The following is a 20,811-nucleotide window of genomic DNA, read 5'->3' on the forward strand; positions in this document are numbered from 1 at the left end:
ACATTTTTTCTTTTCCTTTTTTTTTTTTTTAATCCTCACCCAAGGATATGTTTTTTATTGATTTTTGAGAGAGAGAGAGAGAGGGAGGCATCGACATGAGAGAAAAATATCCATCAGTTACCTCCCGTATGTCCCTGACCGAGGATCAAACCTGCAACCCTGACCAGGAATCCAATCCGCCACCTTTATGTGTATAGGATGACACTCTAACCAACTGAGCCACACCAGCCAGGGCCAACATCATACTTTTTTTACTGCACATGATCATTGAGGAAAAATTAGAAAATACAGATAAAGCAAAAAAGGAAAAAAGTACTTCAGAGCCTAATGCCTAGAGATGACAATACTTTATATCAGATTTATCTATGTACATAAATATATATCTTTAAAAGTAGGATAATTCTATCACTGCTTTTGTAATGTTATTCCCATTTGACTAGGTGGCTATTAGAGGTCCCAGGTCACACAGCTATTGGGGGTAGTGCTGGAACTGAGTGTCCATACACCTGAACCAGGCAGCTGCCCAAACTCCAAAGAGCTGGAAAGATGGAGGCCTACATTTTATGGCCGTAGGAATGAAGCTCAGCAAAAAAGTATCTGCTCTGATTGGGCTTAGGGGGTCCCGTAGTTTGCCATGGGTGAGGCTGGGCTGGGCCGGGCCGGGCCGGGCCGCTCAGGAGTTCCCACCTCTGCAGAACTGGACTTTGCCTTGTAGTAAATAGTCACAGGGACAACAGGGGTCAGCTGTCAGGCAGGGGGCCCAGAGGGAGCTGCTGCCAGGTGGCAGGACCTGGCTGACCCCAGAGAGCAACTGGATATCTGTTTGGAGGCCTTGGAGGGCTCATGCTCTTTGTATTTTTAGAAAGGGAGTAAGGACACAGCAGTGACCAGCAAGTGCTTTGTTGCCCCGGGGCATTGCCTGGCTGTAGAAAAGGCGCGTCCAGTCTGGTTTGGGACCAGCGGCCGAGGCGGGACTAGTCTGCCTGCCTTTCTGGTCAGGTATTGTGTTAGGCAAGAGGAAGAATTTCCTCAGGGCTCTGACCTTCCAGGAAGAGGTTAAAAAACAAGAGCTAAGCAGGGGCTTGCAAAACAGCACAGTGGTTAAGAGTTTGTGCGCTGGCCTCAGACAGACCTGGGTTCAAATATTGAGTCCCCCTAGTGAGCTGTATGCCCTCAGGCAAGTTATTTAATCTCTCTGACCCTACAGTTGCCCTGGTGCTGGCACATGGTAAATACTGAATAAAAGAGGCTGTAAATCTGGAAGAATTCTGAGTGTGGGCTGTCAGACATGTTCAGCAGCAATTCGCTGTGGATTGCTTTCTCGGGAGTTCGGCATCCCTTTGTGTGTATGGACCAGACCACAGTAGCTGCTGGCAGTGAGGGGGGAGGGGTGGCATCCTCCCATTTTACAAAAGAGGAAGCTGAGAAGCACAGAGGCCGCATGACCAGAGGCCCCGAGAGCAGAAATGGGAGCCAGACTCAGTTCAGTCCCCTTCACTCCAAGCGCAACGCCAGCCATTCACGCAACCTTTATTTCCCCAGACCCTGGCCCACGACATCAGAGCTGCTGCTCAGAGTGCAGGCGTTGGGGCTGGGAGAACGTGGGATTCTGCACTTCACTTTGGCTTTTAAGTCCTGAGGAAGGGAGGGAGAGTGGGTGTGAGAACCAGGCGGGATCTGCTGGGCCAGGACAGGGAGAATAGGGGACTCCTGGGGCAGTGGGCAATCCTGGCTGCTTCTGAGCCCAGGCCTCACTGGACTGGCTAAAGCCAGCAGGGGACATCTGCCGTGGAACTGGCCAACCCTTGGGGGCTGTTTCCCCCCTGGCTTTGATCTGGAGACTCCTCTTTATCTGGATTTCACCTGCCCCTGGAGCTGCAGCTGGGCTTCTTCCAATGAGAGCAGCAGTTTCTCTTCCTCATCTACAGCCTGTCTCGTCTATGCCAGGACCCAGACACTACCAACCACAAGGAAGTACACACACACACACACACACACACACACACACACACACTGATGCTGTGCTGAAGTACTGAGGGGCGTTGGGCGTCCACATGCCCGTGTAAGACAGCCATTTACTGGCACCCCCAGAAGGTTCCATATAAGAGGACCACGGAGCACAGCTCACCATGGTCCTGCCTCTTAAGCCCTTTCTGAATAAATACAGGGGGTGACAAATGTATCATTCATTCATTCATTCATTCATTCAGCATGCCAGGCTAAGTGCCAGGCTCTGGGATTTGGCAGTGAACAAGACAGATAAAGTCTTTGTTCCTGTGAAGTTTATCTATCAGGGTAGGATTGAAAAGGCCTTTTTAATCTCCTGGTTTTCCCCTTTATACACTTTGTTCTCTGCTAAGCCTGTCATATTAGGGGGTTAGGGGATCAGGGATATAGGGAAGGCAGGGATCTTTGTTGTACCTTAAATGTGTAGCACACGATAGGAACCAAAAACATATTTGTTGAACTGAACTGAACTGAGTAGGAATCTTGGCAGGCTCTCCACAGGGCTGGGTGGAGTGGGAAATTCACCACCTTCCCTTTTTCCCATCTCAGTGTGATAGGAACTATTTCATGAGGTGTCCTCACCTGGACTGTAGCCAGAGATTATAGAAACAGTTCTTATTGCTTCTTACTCTTGTTTTAAAGTTTAATTTAATTAATTTAATTTTATTGTTTAAGGTATTATAAATAGTAGTACATATGTCTCCTTCCCCCACACACACACTGACCTCCCCCCAGCCTCCCCTACCCCCAGCACTTGCCCTCGGCTTCTTATTCTAATTGTCTGAAATTCCAAGGAAATAATTCTTGCCTTTTGGAGGCGTATAATCTAGTGGGGACATACAAAACTCATACACACCATTATGTAGAATGTTGATATTTTGTGTTATGATTATTTGTTCTGAAAGTCATTTTTACTTCCCTGTGTTTAGGCCTCCTATCTGGATTTGGGTTTCACCACCAAATCTAAGGTTCTATAGAATAAAAAAAGACTCAGTAAATGTTTCTGAGTAAAGACATGAGGAGGATCTAAGATAAATGTATCAGACCCTTAGGAACAGGCCCATGATCAGCAGCTGGGCAGCCATAGGCACCGGGGAGACGAGCTGCTGGAGCAGGCTGGCGGCTGGTGCCAAACACTAAAACTGTCAGCAGAAAGCTCTAGGTCGGGTAGCTACACATACTTCCGACTGCTGTCCACCTGTGCGTTTACACAGCCTGTGCTTCCAGGGACTGAATGGCGGTGTGGTTAAGGACGCAGGCTCCAGAGCCTGCCTGGGTTCAAACCACAGCTCTAATACTTAACAGCTAGGTGATCCTGGGCAAAACTACTGAATTTTTCTCTGCCTCGATTTTCTCATCTGTAAAGTTGGTGCTGTTAAAAGAATTCAATGACAAAATTCATATGAATGTGTCTAGCACTGAGCTTAGAAGATAGTAAGCAGTTTGGCAGGATGGTATAGACCAGTGGTTGGCAAACTGCGGCTCGCGAGCCCCTTGAGTGTGGCTCTTCCACAAAATACCACGGGTGGGCGCATGCGTACAGTGCGATCGAAACTTCGTGGCCCATGCGCAGAAGTCGGTTTTCGGCTCTCAAAAGAAATTTCAATCGTTGTACTGTTGACATTTGGCTCTGTTGACTAACGAGTTTGCCGGCCACTGATGTAGACCAATGGCCCTCAAACTTGAGCTTGCATCAGAACCACATGGAGGGCTCGTTAAAACACGGATGGCTGGGTTCCACCCATTTCTAAATCAATAGGTCTAGGGTGGAACCTGAGAATTTGCGTGTCTACTAAGTTCCCTGGTGATGCTGTTGCTGCTGGTTCTGGGACCACAGCTTAAGAACCGTTGGTATACAGAAGGAAGATACAGGGTTAGGGTTTTGACACTGGGACCACCCCTTGGTATCTGGTGACTTCGGGCAGGTAATCTCTTTGAAACTCAGTGTCTTCACTGGTAAAATGGGGCTATTAGTACCCGTTTCGTGGGGCAGGGGGCTGGCGTACAGCATTATCTTTATTTATGTTCTGTTTTTTAAATTTTAGTTCAATTTGTTGGCCCTTGAAAGATGAGTCAGGTTACAATGAGCAGAGATGGTCTGAGTGGGCTTGGGGAATGCACTGGGAGCCCCAAAGTGGGGCCTAGAGCACAAACACCCAGGAGCAAGGTGCTAATTCAGAAAGTACTCTTGTTTAAGGTGTGTATTGGGAGAGAGCAGAAAAGTTCTTTGGAAATTTCTATGTAACAAACCCATGATTAACTTTGGACCCTAACGAACGAGTGTTTCCTGAAAGCCGCTGACACGGTGACCCCTCGCAGGGGGGGTGGAAAATGCTTCCCAAGGAAGAGCAACAGGTCCCATGGGTTTCCTATCGCAATCCCTAACCCTCCCCGTCTTTTCCGCACACCCTGCTTCGTTTCTATGTAGCCCCCTTATGTTAGAGAGGAACCCTGTCCACCTCATGGATTCATAAATGGATCCAAGCCCTTGGGTTCCTGTCCCCTGGCAGGTTGAGCTCACCCAAGGCCCTCAGAGCTGGTTTCTGGGGGGTCCCCTAGTGGACGACGGAGGCACTGCAGACTTTTCCAGAGGGAGGCTGCTCCCCTGTGCCCTGTCGGTGCGGCAGCTGTGAAGCCTGGGTTTGCAGCCTGGGGCAAGGGCTGGAGCCTCACAGCAGACTGTGCCCAGGGCTTGGAGGACATTTCCGGGCAGGGTTGGTGTTATAATCAGAATAGCACGCAAAAGACACCCCACCCACGGTGGATTAGAGACTGCTGATTTTTAAGGGCAAGATTCACTGTCTTGGCACTGGAAGGATGCAGTCAGAGCGCTTGCCCCAGACACAGGCCGCAAGGGTCTGGGCCTTTGCAGGTTTTGGCCTGAAGACCAGGGACAGCTTCCAGCCTGAGTCATTCATTCCCAGAGGCAGGATACCAGGGAGAAAGGGCTATCTCTGGGCCACAGGCTTTTATTTTAAAGGCAGAGATTCACTGTCCAAATCCAACTCCCCTCACCCAGAAGCCATTGGCCTGAAATCCCATCCTTAAAAGACACTTAAGATTTTTGAAAAATCTCTTTGAAGTAACTCAAATTGAAAAGGCAATCGTTTATCGTGTATTTAATGTGGCAAGTCACTGAGCAAAGCACTGTGGGACCTGGGAATATGGCAGATGGAGTCCCTGCAGTAATGTAGGCAGTGATGGGCCATCTGAAGAGGTCTAAACAAGGCCCAGGCCAGCCTTTGCACAGGGCCTAGGTGGAGGGTAATGGGGACAGGGTCTAGAAGGGAGGGAGGCTTCCTGGGGCTGGGGTAGCATGGAGAAGAGAGGCCTTAAGTCCTGGAGCAAAGGGTGGGGTGTGTTAGGGAACAGTGAGTAATCTGGTGTGACCCAGTACTGCTGAGCATCAGGGAGCCTGGCACCAGCAGAGCCCTGAGGAGGGTTAGCCTTCTGCCTCATCCCCCGTGGGAGGAGGAGCAGGATCCAAGCTACAGAGGTGGGTGGAGGCCGTTGGGAGCATCTGCAATGCCCAGTCACGGCAGAGAGCGTGGAGACCCAGGGTGGGTGAGCTTGTCTGAGAAGTTCCTCTCTGAGACATAAGCCTGGTGCAGCTTCCAGTGGAGACTCGCCGAGATAGAAGAGAGGGTGCCTAATGGAGTAGAGAAGAGACATTTCAAAGACCACGGGGGTTGCTGAGAAGACAAAAGGTGCCTTCGAAATTTGGGCTGGGACAAGCCCTGAATCAGAACCTGTTATTTAAAATGCCCCTAGGCCCACAGGTGGGAGTATAATCCCAAGTGGGAGAGATTTTTCTTTCATATTTGTTTAAATACTTTCACCCACATTATCTCATTGATCTCTTTAACAGTGCTTTGTGCTAAACAGAGCAGATACTATTCCCAGTTCACAGGTAGAGAAGGTAAGGCCTGGGTAAGATGAAGTTATAGCTTCTGCTTTATTTTAACCATGGGCCTTTTGGGAGTGCACATTTCTTGTTTTAAATTTATATTTTTTAGGTAGTTCAAACATTCACATGGTTCAGAATTCAAAAGATACGGTAAAAGTCTTTCTTGTCTCAACTCTGTTCTCCCAGGTTGCCTCCTACCAGTTTGAACCTAGGCCGTTGACTCTGGGTACGGTGCCCTTTCTGCCACAGAGGTGCCGGGGCTCAAGAACACAACCCCACTGCAAATTCGGGAAAACCTAATGCAAGCCCCACCCAGGCAGAGGTGCTATACTTCCTCTTAGCAAGTGTATATATGTACCTGTATGGGCCTATTTAATTGTCTTCTTTCATCTTTAGATTTTTATTTCACTTTATTTTTTTGTTAATCCTCACCCAAGGACGTTCCTCCATTGCTTTTGTAGATAGAGTGGAAGGGAGGGAGGGACGGAGAGAGAGAGAAACATCAATGAGAGGGAAATACATCGGTTGGTTGCCTCCCGTGCCCCTGACTGGACAGGGGAATGAACCCGCAACTCAGGCACGTGCCCCTGACCTAGAATCAAACCCCAGACCCTTTGGTTCGCTGGCCTGTGCTCTAACCACTGAGCACACTGGTCAGGGTTGATGTTTACATTTTTATCTTTAGATCCTAAACTCCTTGGAGCCAGGGAGTATGTCTTCAACTTCTGGGAGGTAACAGAGTAGGGGTTAAAATTACAGGCTCTGGCACACAGAGAACTGAGGTAAAAACTGTGCTGTGTGAACTTGGGCAAGTTACTTAGGCTCTCTGAGCCTCTGCTTTTACAACTATTATTATCATGAGCCCACACCGACTTCACAGGGCTGATGTGAGGACTAGATTCAATGGCTCATGTCCCGTGTTTAAACTTATACCAGGCACAAGGTATGTACTCCGTAAGTGGGAACTACTATCATTCCCAGTGTACTATGAGCCTACTGTGTGGGTGCACAGTATGACAGACCCAGGTACCCTTTCAAACTTAATTCTGACAGAGGATTAGTGATCTCGGGCACCTAATTAAAAACAAATTGGCAGAATAGGTTACCCAAACCAATACTCTTCCTGGGCTGGGACCTACCCTCCCTTTATGGAAAACCAGCCAGCCAAAGCTCTGGCTCATCACCATCTCTTTTTCAGGTGAGACCTGGCTTTTCTGGATTGTCAGTCATTCTGAGACCAACAGAAGGGTCAAGAGGCCACTACCCCGAGCTTATTTTGTTCATAGCCTTGAGTTTGAATTTAAACACAGGGAGACTGCCATGTGGCTTTTCTTGGGGCTGACAAGAATGACACATTAGTGGGTCACCAATGCCCTGGCGCAAAGTGACTCACTGGATCTGCCCCTCTGGCTCTACAGCTGTCTGACCTTTGCCTCTTTCAGGGAAATACTCTCAGGCCCTGATAATTCTCCACTCGGAGGAGGGGCTTCCCCACCCCTAAGTCACTCTTTGTTAGAATGACCCAAGAAATGACTTACCCCGCCCTGCCCCCCCGCCCCTCCCCCCAACGCTGTCTCACAGATAAGGAGCCCAGTGATGGGACCAGGCTTGCTCATGCATCTACTCTGTAGCAGAACCCGGGTTTGAACCTGGGCCCAGAGTGCCTTCCGTGGTACTCTCCTGGCTGCCACAAACTCCCACCTCCTGGCAGCTCCTTTCCCACTGGGCACCCACTCACTGCGGCCACAGGCTCCAGGTCCTAAACACTCTGAGCAGTGGTTCCCACGGCCTTCTGGTGGGACAGTTACCCCTTTGAAATCTTGTTTCCAAGAAATGCAGAATGATATCTTGGAGCTTGTGGTCCCCATAATGTCAATAAACAATGAAAAATTTGTTTACTTTTCTGTCAAAAGAGGCATTCCTCTCCTAGCCAACAAGTTTTGTAAAGAAACAAAACTAATATAGGCCATCAAGGATTAAGAGATAAAGAATGAGCAGTGGAGCAATCCATGACTTCAAGAGCTGGAATCCACACCAACCCGGGGAGCTGGGACTTGGCAGGAGAGCTGTTACCCAGGGAAGTCTGAGCTGGAACCAGAGGGAGGGAAAAGGTGGTGCTGGGGAGTAAGGCAGACTGGGAACCGGGCGGAGGGTGTCTGTCGTGTCCCCAACCCCCTTGCATCACCCTACCCCCCTCACCAAACCCAAGGCCTCTTGTTGCCCAGAACCTCCGTGTGCTCCAGAAAGGAGCTCTGGATCTACTCCCACCTCCCCACACCTGCCTCAGCTCCAAGTTCATATCAACCAAAATCCCCCCTCGGTGTTCAGGTGTCATTCATTGGTTGGCAGGATTTGAAGAGCTTGCTTTCTGGAATAGGGACTCTGGTGTGGCCACCTGCTGTCCTCCACTACAAGGGTTGGGTGCAGTGGAATGGAATAAGACGCACTGAGAGATAGATCTCAGGCTGGAAAAAAATGAGAAGAGCTTGCAGTTCTGTCTTTCCTTTTGAGGAAGATCAAAGTCTCATCGGTTTTTCTATAGCCTCCACCCCTCCAGAGATGGGGTTTTTCCTCCTGTTTTATAGATGTGGAATCTGGGGCCCAAAGGGCCAAGCCCAGAGGCAGATCTGGGCCCAGAAGCCAGAAAGAAGTCCTTGTCCCTCCAGCCCCTGCTCTGAGGAACCAGAAGAAAGGGGCCGGGAGCTAGGGCAGAGCAAGTGGGTTTGAGGGGAGGGGAGGTCCCAGCAAGCTCTGTCAGATCGGCCCTGCAGGCTGCTTCAGGCGGCCTTGGGCACCTCCAGAGCTGCCCCTCAGCCCTGGGAGAGGGCAGGGGCCAGGGGAGGGAGCAGGCGAGGCAGCGATTCCTAGTCCCGTGAAATACCAATGACTCAGACTGGGTGGCTCCACTAGCTGGCCCAGCCCACATTCCCGGGCCTTTGTTCCAGGCTGCCTGGGCCTAAGCCTTAAAGGGCCAGCTCCTAGAAGCAGGAGAGGGGACCCCACCCTGCCCATCACCGGGCCTGCCATCCTTACCGTCCTCTCCCGAATCCTTGTTGGGTTGCTCCTAATTTCTGGGAAGTGGGTAAAAAGGGTGGCACCTTGTGGGATTTGGGGGTTCATCCAATCGAATTCTCAGGCTATAAAAGAGGACCCGCAGGTCATTTCAGTAAGCCCTCTGCCTCAGCGCAGGACTGCACCTAAACTGACCAAGAAGGATTAAGAAAACTGTTTCCCTCCCTTTCAAAGCAACTTTTTCCAGGGTCTCACAGTCCCAAGGCAGGTAGTGCTGGCTCCCCACCCAGTCCTGGCCCCGTCGCAGTACTGGTTTATCCTTGAACTCATTGGACACCCGTTTGATGGGCTTTAGGTTGGCCTATCCAGACTTGTGAACCAGGCTCCCTGTCTTGGGCCTCCGGGAAGTCTAGGTTTCACAGGAGCCTGGCTGTCAGTGGAGTCCTCGGGAGGAGAAACACCACCGCCACCAGGGCAGCCTGGGTGCCCAAGTCACTTCTTTGGAGGCAGCGCGACACCATGTGGACACTGTGGAGAACTGGTGCCTTCAGGAGCTTGGCGGGGGAGGGGGGGGGCACCCTGCAGAGCCTCCCACCACCATAGCTGCAGCAATCCTGAACTGGCACAAATAAAAATAAAAGCAGGCCCTAAATTAGAGCGGAAAGGATGAGGCACTAAGATCAACTTAATAACAAAAGCCTAGATGTTCTCATAAAACTTACAAATGGCAATATTTTTTGTTGAGGCTTGGGGACATCTCTGTGTCCCCAGGTACCCACCCCCTCACACACTATTTGAATTTAAGGTTTTTCCACTTTAATAGACAACACTTCAGAGAAGGGGTTTTCTCCCTTGAAGCTTTCACAGTAATTTCAGAGTTTATCAGATCCTGAACCGAGAGCTGGGTTCGGAAAAAGGAAAAAGTGCAAAGCTTGTAGCCACTGGGCAAACTGAATGCTGGGACAGGGGAGTAGTGGGCATAGCCAAGGGGGGAGGCCGGCTCTTGGGCAGAAGCACTTTGAATTGTGGAGAGAGCTGGGCTGCTCCCCAGACTCTCACTTAATATGTCCTTTGAACCCAGAATGAACCATTGCCAAATGGGCTAGGACCACAGGTTTTAGCCGTGGTGTTATTGTGGGCTATTGGCCTTGGCACCCCTGGCACTAACCGAACAAGCCCAGCATCCAGAAGCATCCAGAACCCTTGGATACCCACTCCATCCATCCACCCACCCACCCACTCCACAGCGATCCTGCTGCGGTCACCTGCTGAGGTAGCTCCCTGCCCCAGGCTGTACCATCTCTCAGTCCTTCCTTTCTCTCCTCACCACCACTCGGGTTCAGTTCCTTGTCACCCTGACCCTAAATCAATACCATACCTTTCACCAGGTCTCCCGCTTCTGGGCCCTACTGGGCCAATCATCCCAAGCACCCCCCTTCCTAAATAAATCTCCTAGCATGCCCCCAAGTTCTCCTGAGTGACGGCAGAGTGCCTACAGCACCCAGTCTGGATTTCCTGGCTCAGCCCAGACGTCCACCCCATATGCCTGCATTGTAACTCCATCTTTTGGCGTTCGTGACTTCTTGAGGACAAGAGCTTTATTTTATATTTCAAAATCAAATCAAATGTAAATTATATGTCAATGAATCCTAGCCAGAACATTAAAAAATAAAGAGATTTTAGCATACATGCATGCACACGTATAGACGTGTTTTGATTTGGGCCTGTGTTTGACAGCCAGCGAGAGTGCCTGAGCACAGCTGTGGCCCAGTGCCAAGGGCTGAGTGGGATCGGAACTCAGCTCAGGATCCTTTTGCTAAGCTGTGCACCCCGCCTTGGGGCCACAGCACCCTGGGAGAAGAGGTGCCTTTCCTATTGCACCCAAGCCTCCTGCTATTGTCTTCTGAGAGGCGTTGCTCTCAGAGGAAAACAGAGAGGCCCTAGGCCAGGCCTGGCCCAGGTAAAACAGCATAAAATGAGTAAGGTACATTTGAGGAGCAGCTGAGACTCCTCCTGGCTTCGTTCAGATGAATGTGTGAAGGTGTGATGGAAGGGCGACTCTATATTTTCCGGCGTATAAGACAACTGGGCGTATAGAAGATTTTCCTGGGTTAAAAAGTCGTCTTATACGCCGGAAAATATGGTAAATTACAACCTAACATAACATGATGTCTTTCAGGCCATAAAACTCAGGAGGGTGTTACCTGCCCTCACCTGGTTAGGAGAGAGTTTTAATAACTCTCTCTTCTTTCCCTTCTAGAGCCTCCCAGATAAGCCTGTGCTTTCTCCCTTACAGCCTGGGAACCCCAACCCCAGGAGGAGCCAGCCCATCAACCTGAACCATTATGCCACCAAGAAGAGCGTGGCAGAGAGCATGCTGGACGTGGCTCTCTTCATGTCCAATGCCATGCGGCTGAAAACGGTGCTGGAGCAGGGGCCATCCTCTCAATACTACGCTACCCTCATCACTCTCATCAGCATCTCTCTGCTCCTGCAGGTCGTCATCGGAATCCTCCTCGTGGTCATTGGTGAGCCCAGGCCTGGAGTTGGCCCCGGTGCCCCCTAGTGGGAAGATGAGCCCCAAGTGTCTCCCTGTACCCCCCTGCTTTGTAGATGCCTACTTCTCAGCCATACACGAACCTGGTGTAAGCCCTCTGCACCTACAAATGCCCAAGTGACACCTACAGAGTGGTGAGAGGCACCCCGCCCTATCTCTTGGTGTTCCATACAGTGGCCACCCCACAATACTGTGAACGACGCCCTCCCTAACTTGTCGCAGAGTCCCGTATCACCTGTGTGAGCATGCACCCCACTCAGAAGGTTCAGCGTAAGTTCCCCAACCCCGATTCTATGAAGCACCACACGGATGCCCACACTGGTCAGTGAGGGAAGAGGTGTCCAGTGCAATGACACCACCTCCCTTGACTTCTGCCACACGGAGCTGCCAGACTTTCTCTGAACTCTAGTGGGTTTTGCGAGGGAAGCTTCAGACTGTAGCCCCTACCCTGACTTTTACCTCTCACTCTCCACTTCTCCACAGCACGGCTGAACCTGAATGAGGTAGAAAAGCAGTGGCAATTAAACCAGCTCAACAATGCTGCCACCATCTTGGTCTTCATCACTGTTGTCATCAATATCTTCATTACAGCTTTCGGGGCACATAAGACAGGGTTCCTGGCTGCCAGGACCTCGAGGAATCCTCTCTGAATTCAGCTTGGAACCCAGGTGAGGGGAGCTGGGAGGTCCTCAGGCCCAATGGCTCCCCAGGCAGCCCTTTTCTCACCTCTGGGGGTTTAGGGTAAGAGAAATCCTTGCCACGCAAAAGGAGAAGGTAGATCTGTGACAAGGAGGGAATCCTGGAGAAGAGTTGGATGGGGACTCAGAAAGGCCCCCAGAGCTGTTAATGATTCTTCTCCTCTAGTTTAGGCTCGGGTTTTTCCATCGCCTGAGATGGGCGGGAGGCAATGCGGGGAGTGGTTGGCTCTGCCCCGCCGGCAAGAGGCAAGATGGAGAAGGGGGATTTCCCCCTTGGCATTGTCCAGCAGTCCTTGCTACTCAAACTGTGGTCCATGAACCAACAGCAGCAAAAGCACCGGAAGCTTGCTGGAAATGTAGCCTCTCAGGCCCACTCCTGCTCTACTGAGTCAGCATCTGCACCTGTGAAGGCTGCAGGGGAATCGAGGGCACTCTGCCTCACCGCCTCTTCTCGGCTTCCCCACAGGTACTGGGTCCGGAGTTGCTTCCGCCTCTTTCCTCCCTGACCTGCCAGGCTGATGAGCACTTTCCACAGCCCCTGGGAGCTCCTGAAAGAGCGATGTAGATGCCTGCTTCCTACCACAGCACCTGAATGAAGATGGGATAGTTTGCTGGTCCGAGTGAATTTCGTCTTGGTCCACAGGCCTGAGCTCAGCGTGGGGCAGTGCCAGCCTCTCCTCCTGGTGGCACCTGCACCTGAGGCATGTCGCCCCAAGGCTGAGGCCACCAGCTTAAGGACTCTGGTTCTGACTTACTCCATTGCTTCCCTCTCTCCCATCCATTCCCAGGCCTATTTTCCCAGGTAAAATGGGATGATTTCTATCTATAAAAGTTTCTGCAAATCCACTGAAGTCTACCTTTATGCTTTTAGCTGCATCTGAGCTGCCATCTCCATCTGTGTCCTGGAAAGGGCTCAAAGGATTAAACTCCAAGCCTGGAATGAGAAAAGGCTTTTAAATCACTCCCTCTCCTCTGGATTGTGCTCGGAGTCAACTTTCCAGGCCCCACATGCTAAGCAATGGCCGATTAGTCCGTTCTAGATTGACGCATGGATGCACACTCCTTTCAAAACCTTCTTTAAACCCGTTCTAGCTGTCATGTTAGCACCTTGTCTTAGGCATGTGTTGGAGAAATATAAACTTTGATTTATGCCTACGCCAAATATAACTAGGGAGGTCAGTCTGCACCTGCAAAGCGTCAACAGGACATCCCCAGCTCAAGCAGAAAATATTTTTAAATTGCCTGCTATTTTAAAGTAAGCCACACCTCAGCTCCTCCCCACTATTCACCAAAACCATTCTGGCCCTCTTTCTAGCCTTATTCACCTGGGGTGTTCACCAGCCTCGCTCCTCTGAAACCACGAAGCTCCATTAACCTGCCAAACAGAAATGCCTGGTCTGTCAGACTGTGAGCTCCTCACACAGGACCAAAGTTGTCCCCTCCAGGAGTAAACCAAGCACAGAGAAGGCCGTCTGCCACAGCAGGCATCAAACTAATGGTAATGGGTGGAGAGTGGCGTGAAAGGGTCCTTGGCGCGTCCTTCAGAGGCCTGACAGCCGAAGGACAGAGACACGAACCATGGGGCCCTCAGCCCAACCCTCTCCCACCAGGATGGGCAACAGGAAAATGCAAGAGCCATTCTGTTTTCTAAGAAGATGCAGTATTTAATGCGTTCCCCCCACCATCCCAGTCCCTCCCCCACCCTAGACATTTCCCTACAGAGTAGGAGCCCTTGCCAGGTCCTCCCCCTTAAGGCAGATGGTGTGGAGGTAACAAACATCAAACACAAGGCACTGGCCAGGAGCACAGGGGGTGGTGGGCAGGGCAGGGGAGGCCGGGCTGGCCCTGTTACCAGAAGAGAAGCAGGAGGGCTGTTTGGGCTGGCTCAGGCCTCCCAGTGAATGCCCAATGATGAGCGTGGCCCCAGAAAGAAACCCAGCACCACAGCTGGTCACCTGTAGCTCTGCCTACTCCCTACAGAGCTTGCCCAGAGGCAGTGAGCTGGAGCAGGGACCCTAAAGAGCCATAGCCCAAGGGCAGGTATGGGCATCCAAAAGCCACCGAGTCACTGAAAAGCCCTGTGCTTCCTGATTTCTTAAGATGGAGGCAAGGATTTTCTTCAAGCCTGAGGGTTCTCAACAGGCTCCAGTCTCCCCTATACCAAGTTTATGCTCTTGGTGAATACAGGGGCATAAACTAAGTAGACCCTCCAAATGCTGTGCCTGGGACTGACTGTCACAGCAGGGGGCTTGGGCCAGCTGCCTGGGCCTGCCACACCGCCATCAGCCCTTGCTCACAGCAGGGAGCCTTGTGCTGGCCGCCCAGACTGCCAGAGGGCTCAGGGTCCAGTGTCCGATGCACCAGCGGTGAATTCAGCAGCAGTGGCCGAGGCAGCAGCAGCAGAGAAATCCCCACCACAAAGGCACCTGGGGATCATTAGTGCAAGGTAAGTGCGTGGTCATCGGGTGACAGAAAGGGTGGCCTCGCCTATAAAGGCCGAGGGCTGTTTTCCCTGAACTTGCTTCACTTTTCAGTTCCTCCCGGCCCTACTCCCTTCCACTTGGGGAAGAGAACTCAGAACCACATCCTCACCTCCTCAAACCTGCCACCCTGCTGCCTCCTACCCTGGTCCATTTTATGGTTCCCTTCCACCCACACCCCTTCCTCTTCTTCCCCTCAAGGCCACGGCCGGGGCTCTCGCTGCAGGACGGCAAGGCTGGGGAGCTGGGCTGTGAGGACTCAAAGCCTTCCACTTCCCTTTCATCCCTTCCTGTTGACTCCGGCCCCTCCTCTCATCTACGTCATGGTTTGCTTAGTACATCCACATCCTCTTTCCCCTCTGCCTCCTCCACCTTGCCTGTCCTGCTTGGCCTACATGCCCAACACCAGGATGAGCCCACCGCCCACCACTCATCTCCCAACCCCTGTGGCACCAGGAAGAGGATGCCAGTTCTGTGCTTCTGACGGGCCTGAAGTGAGCGCTGCCCGGAGGGTAAGGTTAATGCCCTAATTGGTGGCCAGCAGTTCGGTGGCCACCTGGGAGAGATGTGCGTGTCTCTGTAAGGCACGGCCTGGGGTAGAGCAGAGGAAGTGCTCCTCGTGGGGCCAGCTCCTCTGGTTATAAATCAGCTGCCAATCACGACCGAGGGACACAGCGCTACCCTACACTGGAGTGGGTCTGAGGTATGCAAATGGGGACTCTTCCTAAAGGCACCACTCCATCCCCCTCTTGTAGTCAATGCTGGGTCTTAGACAGTTAAGGTTTGTTTTTCTGATAAAAAAAAAAAAAAATGAAACCCCAATAAAATATGTCCAATAGAAGAGCTTCCAGTTCCTGGTCGCTGCTCCTGTGAGGAGCGCAGGGTGGATGCTGACACGCACCTCAAGGATTTAGGATGGTGTCACTCAAGCAGGTCTTCCCCTCCCTGACCTAACTGCACAGCCTCTGTGACTGTGAGCGAGCAGCCCCTCAAGCTGCCCTTCACAAAGTCTTCCGTCTTCCGTCTGCAGGCCCAGAGGTGGAGAGAGGGGCCTCAATAGCTGTCTGCAAGGGGACAGCTCCCAGTGGAGTGGGGGTGTTATGCTGAGGCCTCGGGGGCCCAGCCATGGCTTCTGCTCCCCACCTCACTTCCCCCAGCAGTCCACAGGGTGCTGGGGAGCAGCCGCGAGTCAAGGGGCAGGAAGTGGTCGGTCCAGTGGGCCGCCCCTTGCGATTACGGCATCTTCATCTGGCGGCGGTTCCACATGCCTCGCTTGGAATGGAAGTGATGGAAGAAGTTCCTGAGGGAGAGACGGTCCACTTCCAGGCCTGCTTGGAGGATCCTGAGTGGGAGAGGGGCAGGATGAGCCACAGAGCACAGGAGGCAACCAGGCTCCACATCTACAACAGCCCCGTCCCTGCCTTCCTGTTCGCCCCCCATGGGCAGGAGCGGGGTGTGGTGCAGTGTGGGCTTTGGAGCCAGGCAGCCTGAGTTTGAATCCCAGCTCCACACCATGTAAGTCACATCATCTCTCAGAGCCTCGGTTTACTCATCTAGAAAGAGGAGAATGATACAGGCACTCGAGGGTGGTGGTAAAGACAAGAGATGGTAGGTGGAGGTGCTCAGCACAGTGCCTGGCACACACCGAGCGCCCAGTGCCTGGCACTCAGCCAGCAGGGGACACATCATCGTGTTTGACGGAGGCAGAGGCCGGAGCAGACCTCATCCTAGCCCTCCCCTGTCCTTTTCCTACATGCACAGCCCACGGGGAGTCCCTCTCACAGAGAGACCTGTACTTTGGGCATGAGCACAAGTTACTGGAATCTGAAGCAGTTTCTTTCTCCTTGGGCTTCCGTAGAGGAAGGCGGGTTGAGAACTGAACCGGGTCTGCATCTTCCCGGCCGCGCAGGAAGACAACAGGTGGAGGTGGCCACCAGCCCAGGCTTCTGTCCACTTTGGGATCTACTTGGATCTGGCTTTATGAGACCGGGGCTATCTCATAGAAGCTCCCTCAACCTTCCTCCTTTGCACTTTACACTCTCTTAGTATTGTTATCTTCCTTTCCTTCTTCCCTCTAGGGAAAAGGCACAAGCACACCCAGCGTTTATGCCTCTGACACTAACTAGTTGCAAGATTTGGGGCAAGTTATTAAGACTCAGTTTTCTCATCTGGAAAAATGGAGATAATTACACCTACCTCACAGAGGTTTGGGGAAGACTGAAGGAAGAAATGGATGTGAATCACCTACCAGTACAGACAGACGCCCACTAACTGGTGGCTGCATTTTGCCCTCAGGAAGCTGTGTATCTCTTCCTTGTCAAGGTCCCACTGCCCAGTGCCCCTGACCTTGCCCTGTCCCCATCCCCTGGACACTGTTCCTACAATGACACCCTTTCTTTCTTGGATTTTCACCCCCTCTCTCCTTTGCCCCCACCCCTTAAGCTCAACTCTCCAAGTATCATCCTCTTTCCCTCCCCTTCTGTTGGAAGCAAATTTCCTGAAAGTGGAATCTCATCCTAACACAGCCTCCACTTCCTCACCACCCACAAGTTCTGAAACCCCTGTGACCTGGGGTCCCGCCCCAGCAAGCTCCTGGCCGTGTCCTTCTCTGAGGTTTTTCATACCCATGACTGTTTCCTCCTCCCTGAAACTCCCTTCTCCCCAGACTTCCAGGGATCCAGACCTTATGGATAGCTTGTTGACCTTTAATGGTCCACACGACCTCTTTTGCTGGCTCAGAAGTCTTTCCTGACCCTTTGGCCTGTCTCTCTTATCCATCCTACAACTTCATCCTCCTCCCCAGGCAGCTGTGGGGGGGAGGAGCGCCGACCTGGAGATGCAGCCACGTGCTCCTACTGCGACGTGCTTGCTGCTCAGGTCATTATCATTTACATTTGCCCAGGTCAGTTTTTGCTTACCTCATGACAGCTTATCAAGCACTTTCCATGCCAGCCCTGTGACAGAGACAAAGGCAGCATCCTCCCCTTTAATAGCCAGAGAAACTGAGTCTCCGCAAGAGAAGTAACTGGAGCCCAGTAAGTGTTAGAACTTCCTCCAAGTCTGATGCCTTCGCCTGCTTGTGAGGAACCTGCAGCCTAGGTGGCTGGGTCTAGGATGGTCTTGCCCCACTCTCTCCCCAGAGCAGAGCCCTCAGATGCCCCTCTTTCCCAGTCACCTGTCCAGCAGCTCCCAGTCTTCCCCACCCCAGCGGTCTCGGAACTCCTTGGTGTTCATGCCTCCGATCCTGTCCAGGTCTGACTTGTAGATGCCAAGCAGTCCAAATCCATTCACTTCCCAGTAGCCTACGGACAGACAAGAAGCTCCAGGTGAGGTGAGCCAGGGGCCAGGAGGAAGCAGTAAAGGCCTCCAGGTGGCATCCCTAGAGCCTCTTCTGCAAGACAGACAATGGCGTGCCTGCGGCTGAAAACTGCCTTATCTGGGCAATCCCTTGACTGTTTTTTGGGGGAAGCCCCCTGAGCTAAGGTGCAGGGTCCAGTGAAAGCAGCAGTCCTACCAGGGAGTGACCGAGGTCTGGTGACAGTCCTAAAATAGGGTCTTACAACAGTAGCTACTAACAGTAGCGCGTGTCGGTTTCCTCGGCCATTTCCCTTTCCAGAGGCCGGGGCCTGTCTTTCCACCTTTGTATCCTCACACGGCAGAGTCCGGCATGTAGTAAATGTGTGATAAACATGTGATGAATGAGTAAAGGGGAAGATGGGGAGGGCCATGCTCATCATTGCTGCTGCTGCTGTGGCTGGCAGCACAGCCCTGGGGCACATCTCTGGACTGGTGAGCAGAGCAGCAGGAGGGCAGGTGGGGAGGGTGCTGCTGCTGTGTTAGGACTGTTTCCAGCTCTGGGGTTAAAAACCAAGGCCAGGAGGTCTTTCCTACCCTCCCTAGACCAGGGCAGGGCTCACCCTCAGGCCACTGGGGAGTGGCCCCGCAATGAAGCCTCATCACCATGGGGGCGAAGGCCATCTTGCCCTCCACACAGTGCTTCCGGATGGTATCAATGATGCCAGCTGGGAAGTGGATGTGGAGATCACAGAGGAAGATGATGCTGTGCGGGTCCTGGGGACAGATGTGGGAGGGTCAGCAGACCCTCTGACCAGGGCTACCAGGCCAAGCCACTCTCTAGGACGATCCTCTGGCTCTTCCCATTTGCATGATTGACAAACCTCCACTAAACAAACGATTGGGCAGATTTTCACGGTACTGGGCATCAGAGCACAGTTCTTACAATCAGAGAGTAAATTCTGACTCCTCCCCCACGCTTTACGGACTCAAGGACTCTGGAAAAATGCTCCACCCTGGCAGCACAACAGAGAGGGCCCCGTGCCCTCATTCCTTCCTCCCAGAGGAACTGACCACCTTACACATCCCAAATGTCTCTCTACCTCTTAACCAACCCTTAATCTCATTTCCCCAGTGCATTTACCTTCACCAGGTCTATGCCAGCCTGAAGTCCAGCTGAGCGCTCGAAGTTTCCACTTAGTTTCATGTACTGGTAGCTGCAGGGGAAGAGAGAAGAGAGGGGCTGAGCATCAGGACTAGGCCGTGGCAGTCCCCTGAAGGAAGCTCGCAGGCACAGAGGAGAGACGATGTGCTCCTGGAATGGGATTATGGCAGAGACTGGGGTCAGCAAAGCTGGATGAGACCTGTGGCTCTGCCCCGGGCCCAGCAGTGCTGACTTTAGGAAGAGGGTTCAGGCTGCACTCCAGCCAGGAAACCTCCTCACCTCCGCAGCTTGGACCTTTTCAGGGCCATCTCGACATCCATGTCCTCACTGCTATAGTCAGTGATGATGATGTTGAAGTGTGAGTCGCCGGTGACCTGGAACAGCTTTTCCATGTCTCTGATGAACTGCTGCACCCAGCGCGCCTGGTTCTTCACTACCCAAGCGGGGCAGGCAGAGAGAAAGAAGCAGAGGTAACACAAAGAAGGCATGCCCCTCCTGGGCCCTGCATGACAGAGTCTCATCAGACCTCTGCTCAGGGCGATGCAGCTATGGGAAACCAGGAGCAATGCCGTACAGACACAGAGGCGAGCTCACTATGGAGGGGCCTCTCCACCCGGCACAGCCTCCCCGGCAGGGCCTCTAAGAAGGCCTTCGGCAGGGACTTGCCATCAGTCTCTCACAGTAATCCCTCATGCTCTAACACTTAAAACCTGTAATCTGTCTGTCTTATTTATCATCCTTATTTCCTGACCTACCCCACTGTTATACTCCTATCTGTTATATAGTCCCCTTTCTCATGATCAGCTAACCCATTCTATTAGGTACCCTCTCTTTCCTCTCTCCCCAGATCAGCTGTAAACCCCAGTACAACCCCAGTTGATTATCACACCCAACCTTGAAACCGGTACCATAGAAAGAGTGATGGCCTCAAGTCAGTATGTACTCTCAGCTCGAGCTTTCTAGACATGTACACTTAGACTAGTAACTTTTCTCTTGTGAGCCTCAGTTCCGCGACTGTAAAGTGGCCATTTCCACAAGCTCCCGTGAGATGGAGTCAGTGAGCAGAGACCTGGTGCTCATGATTACTATTGGTGTCCCTGCTCCGCTGACAGTGCCCAGGCTCGGCTGGAGGCTCACCAGGCACGATGAGGTGGACCACTGCTCGGTGATTCCAGGAGAAGCCCTGGGGCCAGCACAGCTTGGGCTCTGGGGCCCGGACATTCAAGACACGTCTCTGGCGGTTGTGTGGGCCCCACACCAGGCCCTGCAGGTTCCGGGCCTCGGCCTCTTCCCCACCAGCTGGATCGATGCCCTGCCAGCCTCGCGCAGACACGTACTCAGAGAGCCGCACCAGGCGCTGGCCTTGCTCCAGCAGCTCAAGCTCCAGGAGGTAGCGACCCCCACGTAGCTGGTCTTGCCGCTTCTCCACATTCACAATGCGCCGCAGCTGGTATCTCCTATGGCAAAAAGGGTGGGGGGCTTGAGTAATTCTTTCCCCCACTGTGGGGCAGCGTGCTGTGGTAGAAGCCTGCAAGGCCAATTGTCAAACAACTCTGGTATTTGTCCTTGCTTTGCCATTGGCTAAGTTGCTTATGCAAGATGCTTTTAACCTCTCTAGTAATCCCTGCCTCCACTTTTATTTTTTATTTGTTTTTGGTTGTTTTGTGTGTGTTTCGTGCCTTCATCTTTAA

At 52.3% G+C, this 20,811-nt stretch overlaps 2 protein-coding genes across 9 annotated transcripts in view; one reads left to right on the top strand and one right to left on the bottom strand.

The window, feature by feature from the left end:
* NINJ2 (ninjurin 2) overlaps window positions 1-13,021 on the top strand; it is an 82,179-nt gene extending 69,158 nt beyond the window's left edge. For 5 of the 8 annotated variants that reach the window (XM_008153337.3, XM_054718770.1, XM_054718765.1 and 2 more), the window contains exons 2-4: window positions 11,223-11,454; window positions 11,967-12,151; window positions 12,648-13,021. In XM_008153337.3, coding sequence (XP_008151559.2) covers window positions 11,223-11,454; window positions 11,967-12,133 — 399 coding nt within the window. In that variant the 3' untranslated portion in view covers window positions 12,134-12,151; window positions 12,648-13,021. The other 3 variants (XM_054718768.1, XM_054718766.1, XM_028128073.2) reach the window with 3 other exon arrangements.
* An 851-nt stretch (window positions 13,022-13,872) lies between these two features.
* B4GALNT3 (beta-1,4-N-acetyl-galactosaminyltransferase 3) overlaps window positions 13,873-20,811 on the bottom strand; it is a 92,974-nt gene continuing 86,035 nt past the window's right edge. The window contains exons 15-20 of the mRNA XM_008153385.3: window positions 20,258-20,577; window positions 19,400-19,553; window positions 19,100-19,172; window positions 18,579-18,732; window positions 17,837-17,963; window positions 13,873-16,003 (exon numbers count right to left, since the gene is read on the bottom strand). Of these exons, the coding sequence (XP_008151607.2) occupies window positions 15,895-16,003; window positions 17,837-17,963; window positions 18,579-18,732; window positions 19,100-19,172; window positions 19,400-19,553; window positions 20,258-20,577 (937 nt within the window). The 3' untranslated portion in view covers window positions 13,873-15,894. The remainder of the gene's footprint in view (window positions 16,004-17,836; window positions 17,964-18,578; window positions 18,733-19,099; window positions 19,173-19,399; window positions 19,554-20,257; window positions 20,578-20,811) is intronic.

Source organism: Eptesicus fuscus, chromosome 7 (genome assembly GCF_027574615.1).
Source record: "Eptesicus fuscus isolate TK198812 chromosome 7, DD_ASM_mEF_20220401, whole genome shotgun sequence".
Classification (NCBI taxonomy): Eukaryota; Metazoa; Chordata; class Mammalia; order Chiroptera; family Vespertilionidae; genus Eptesicus; species Eptesicus fuscus.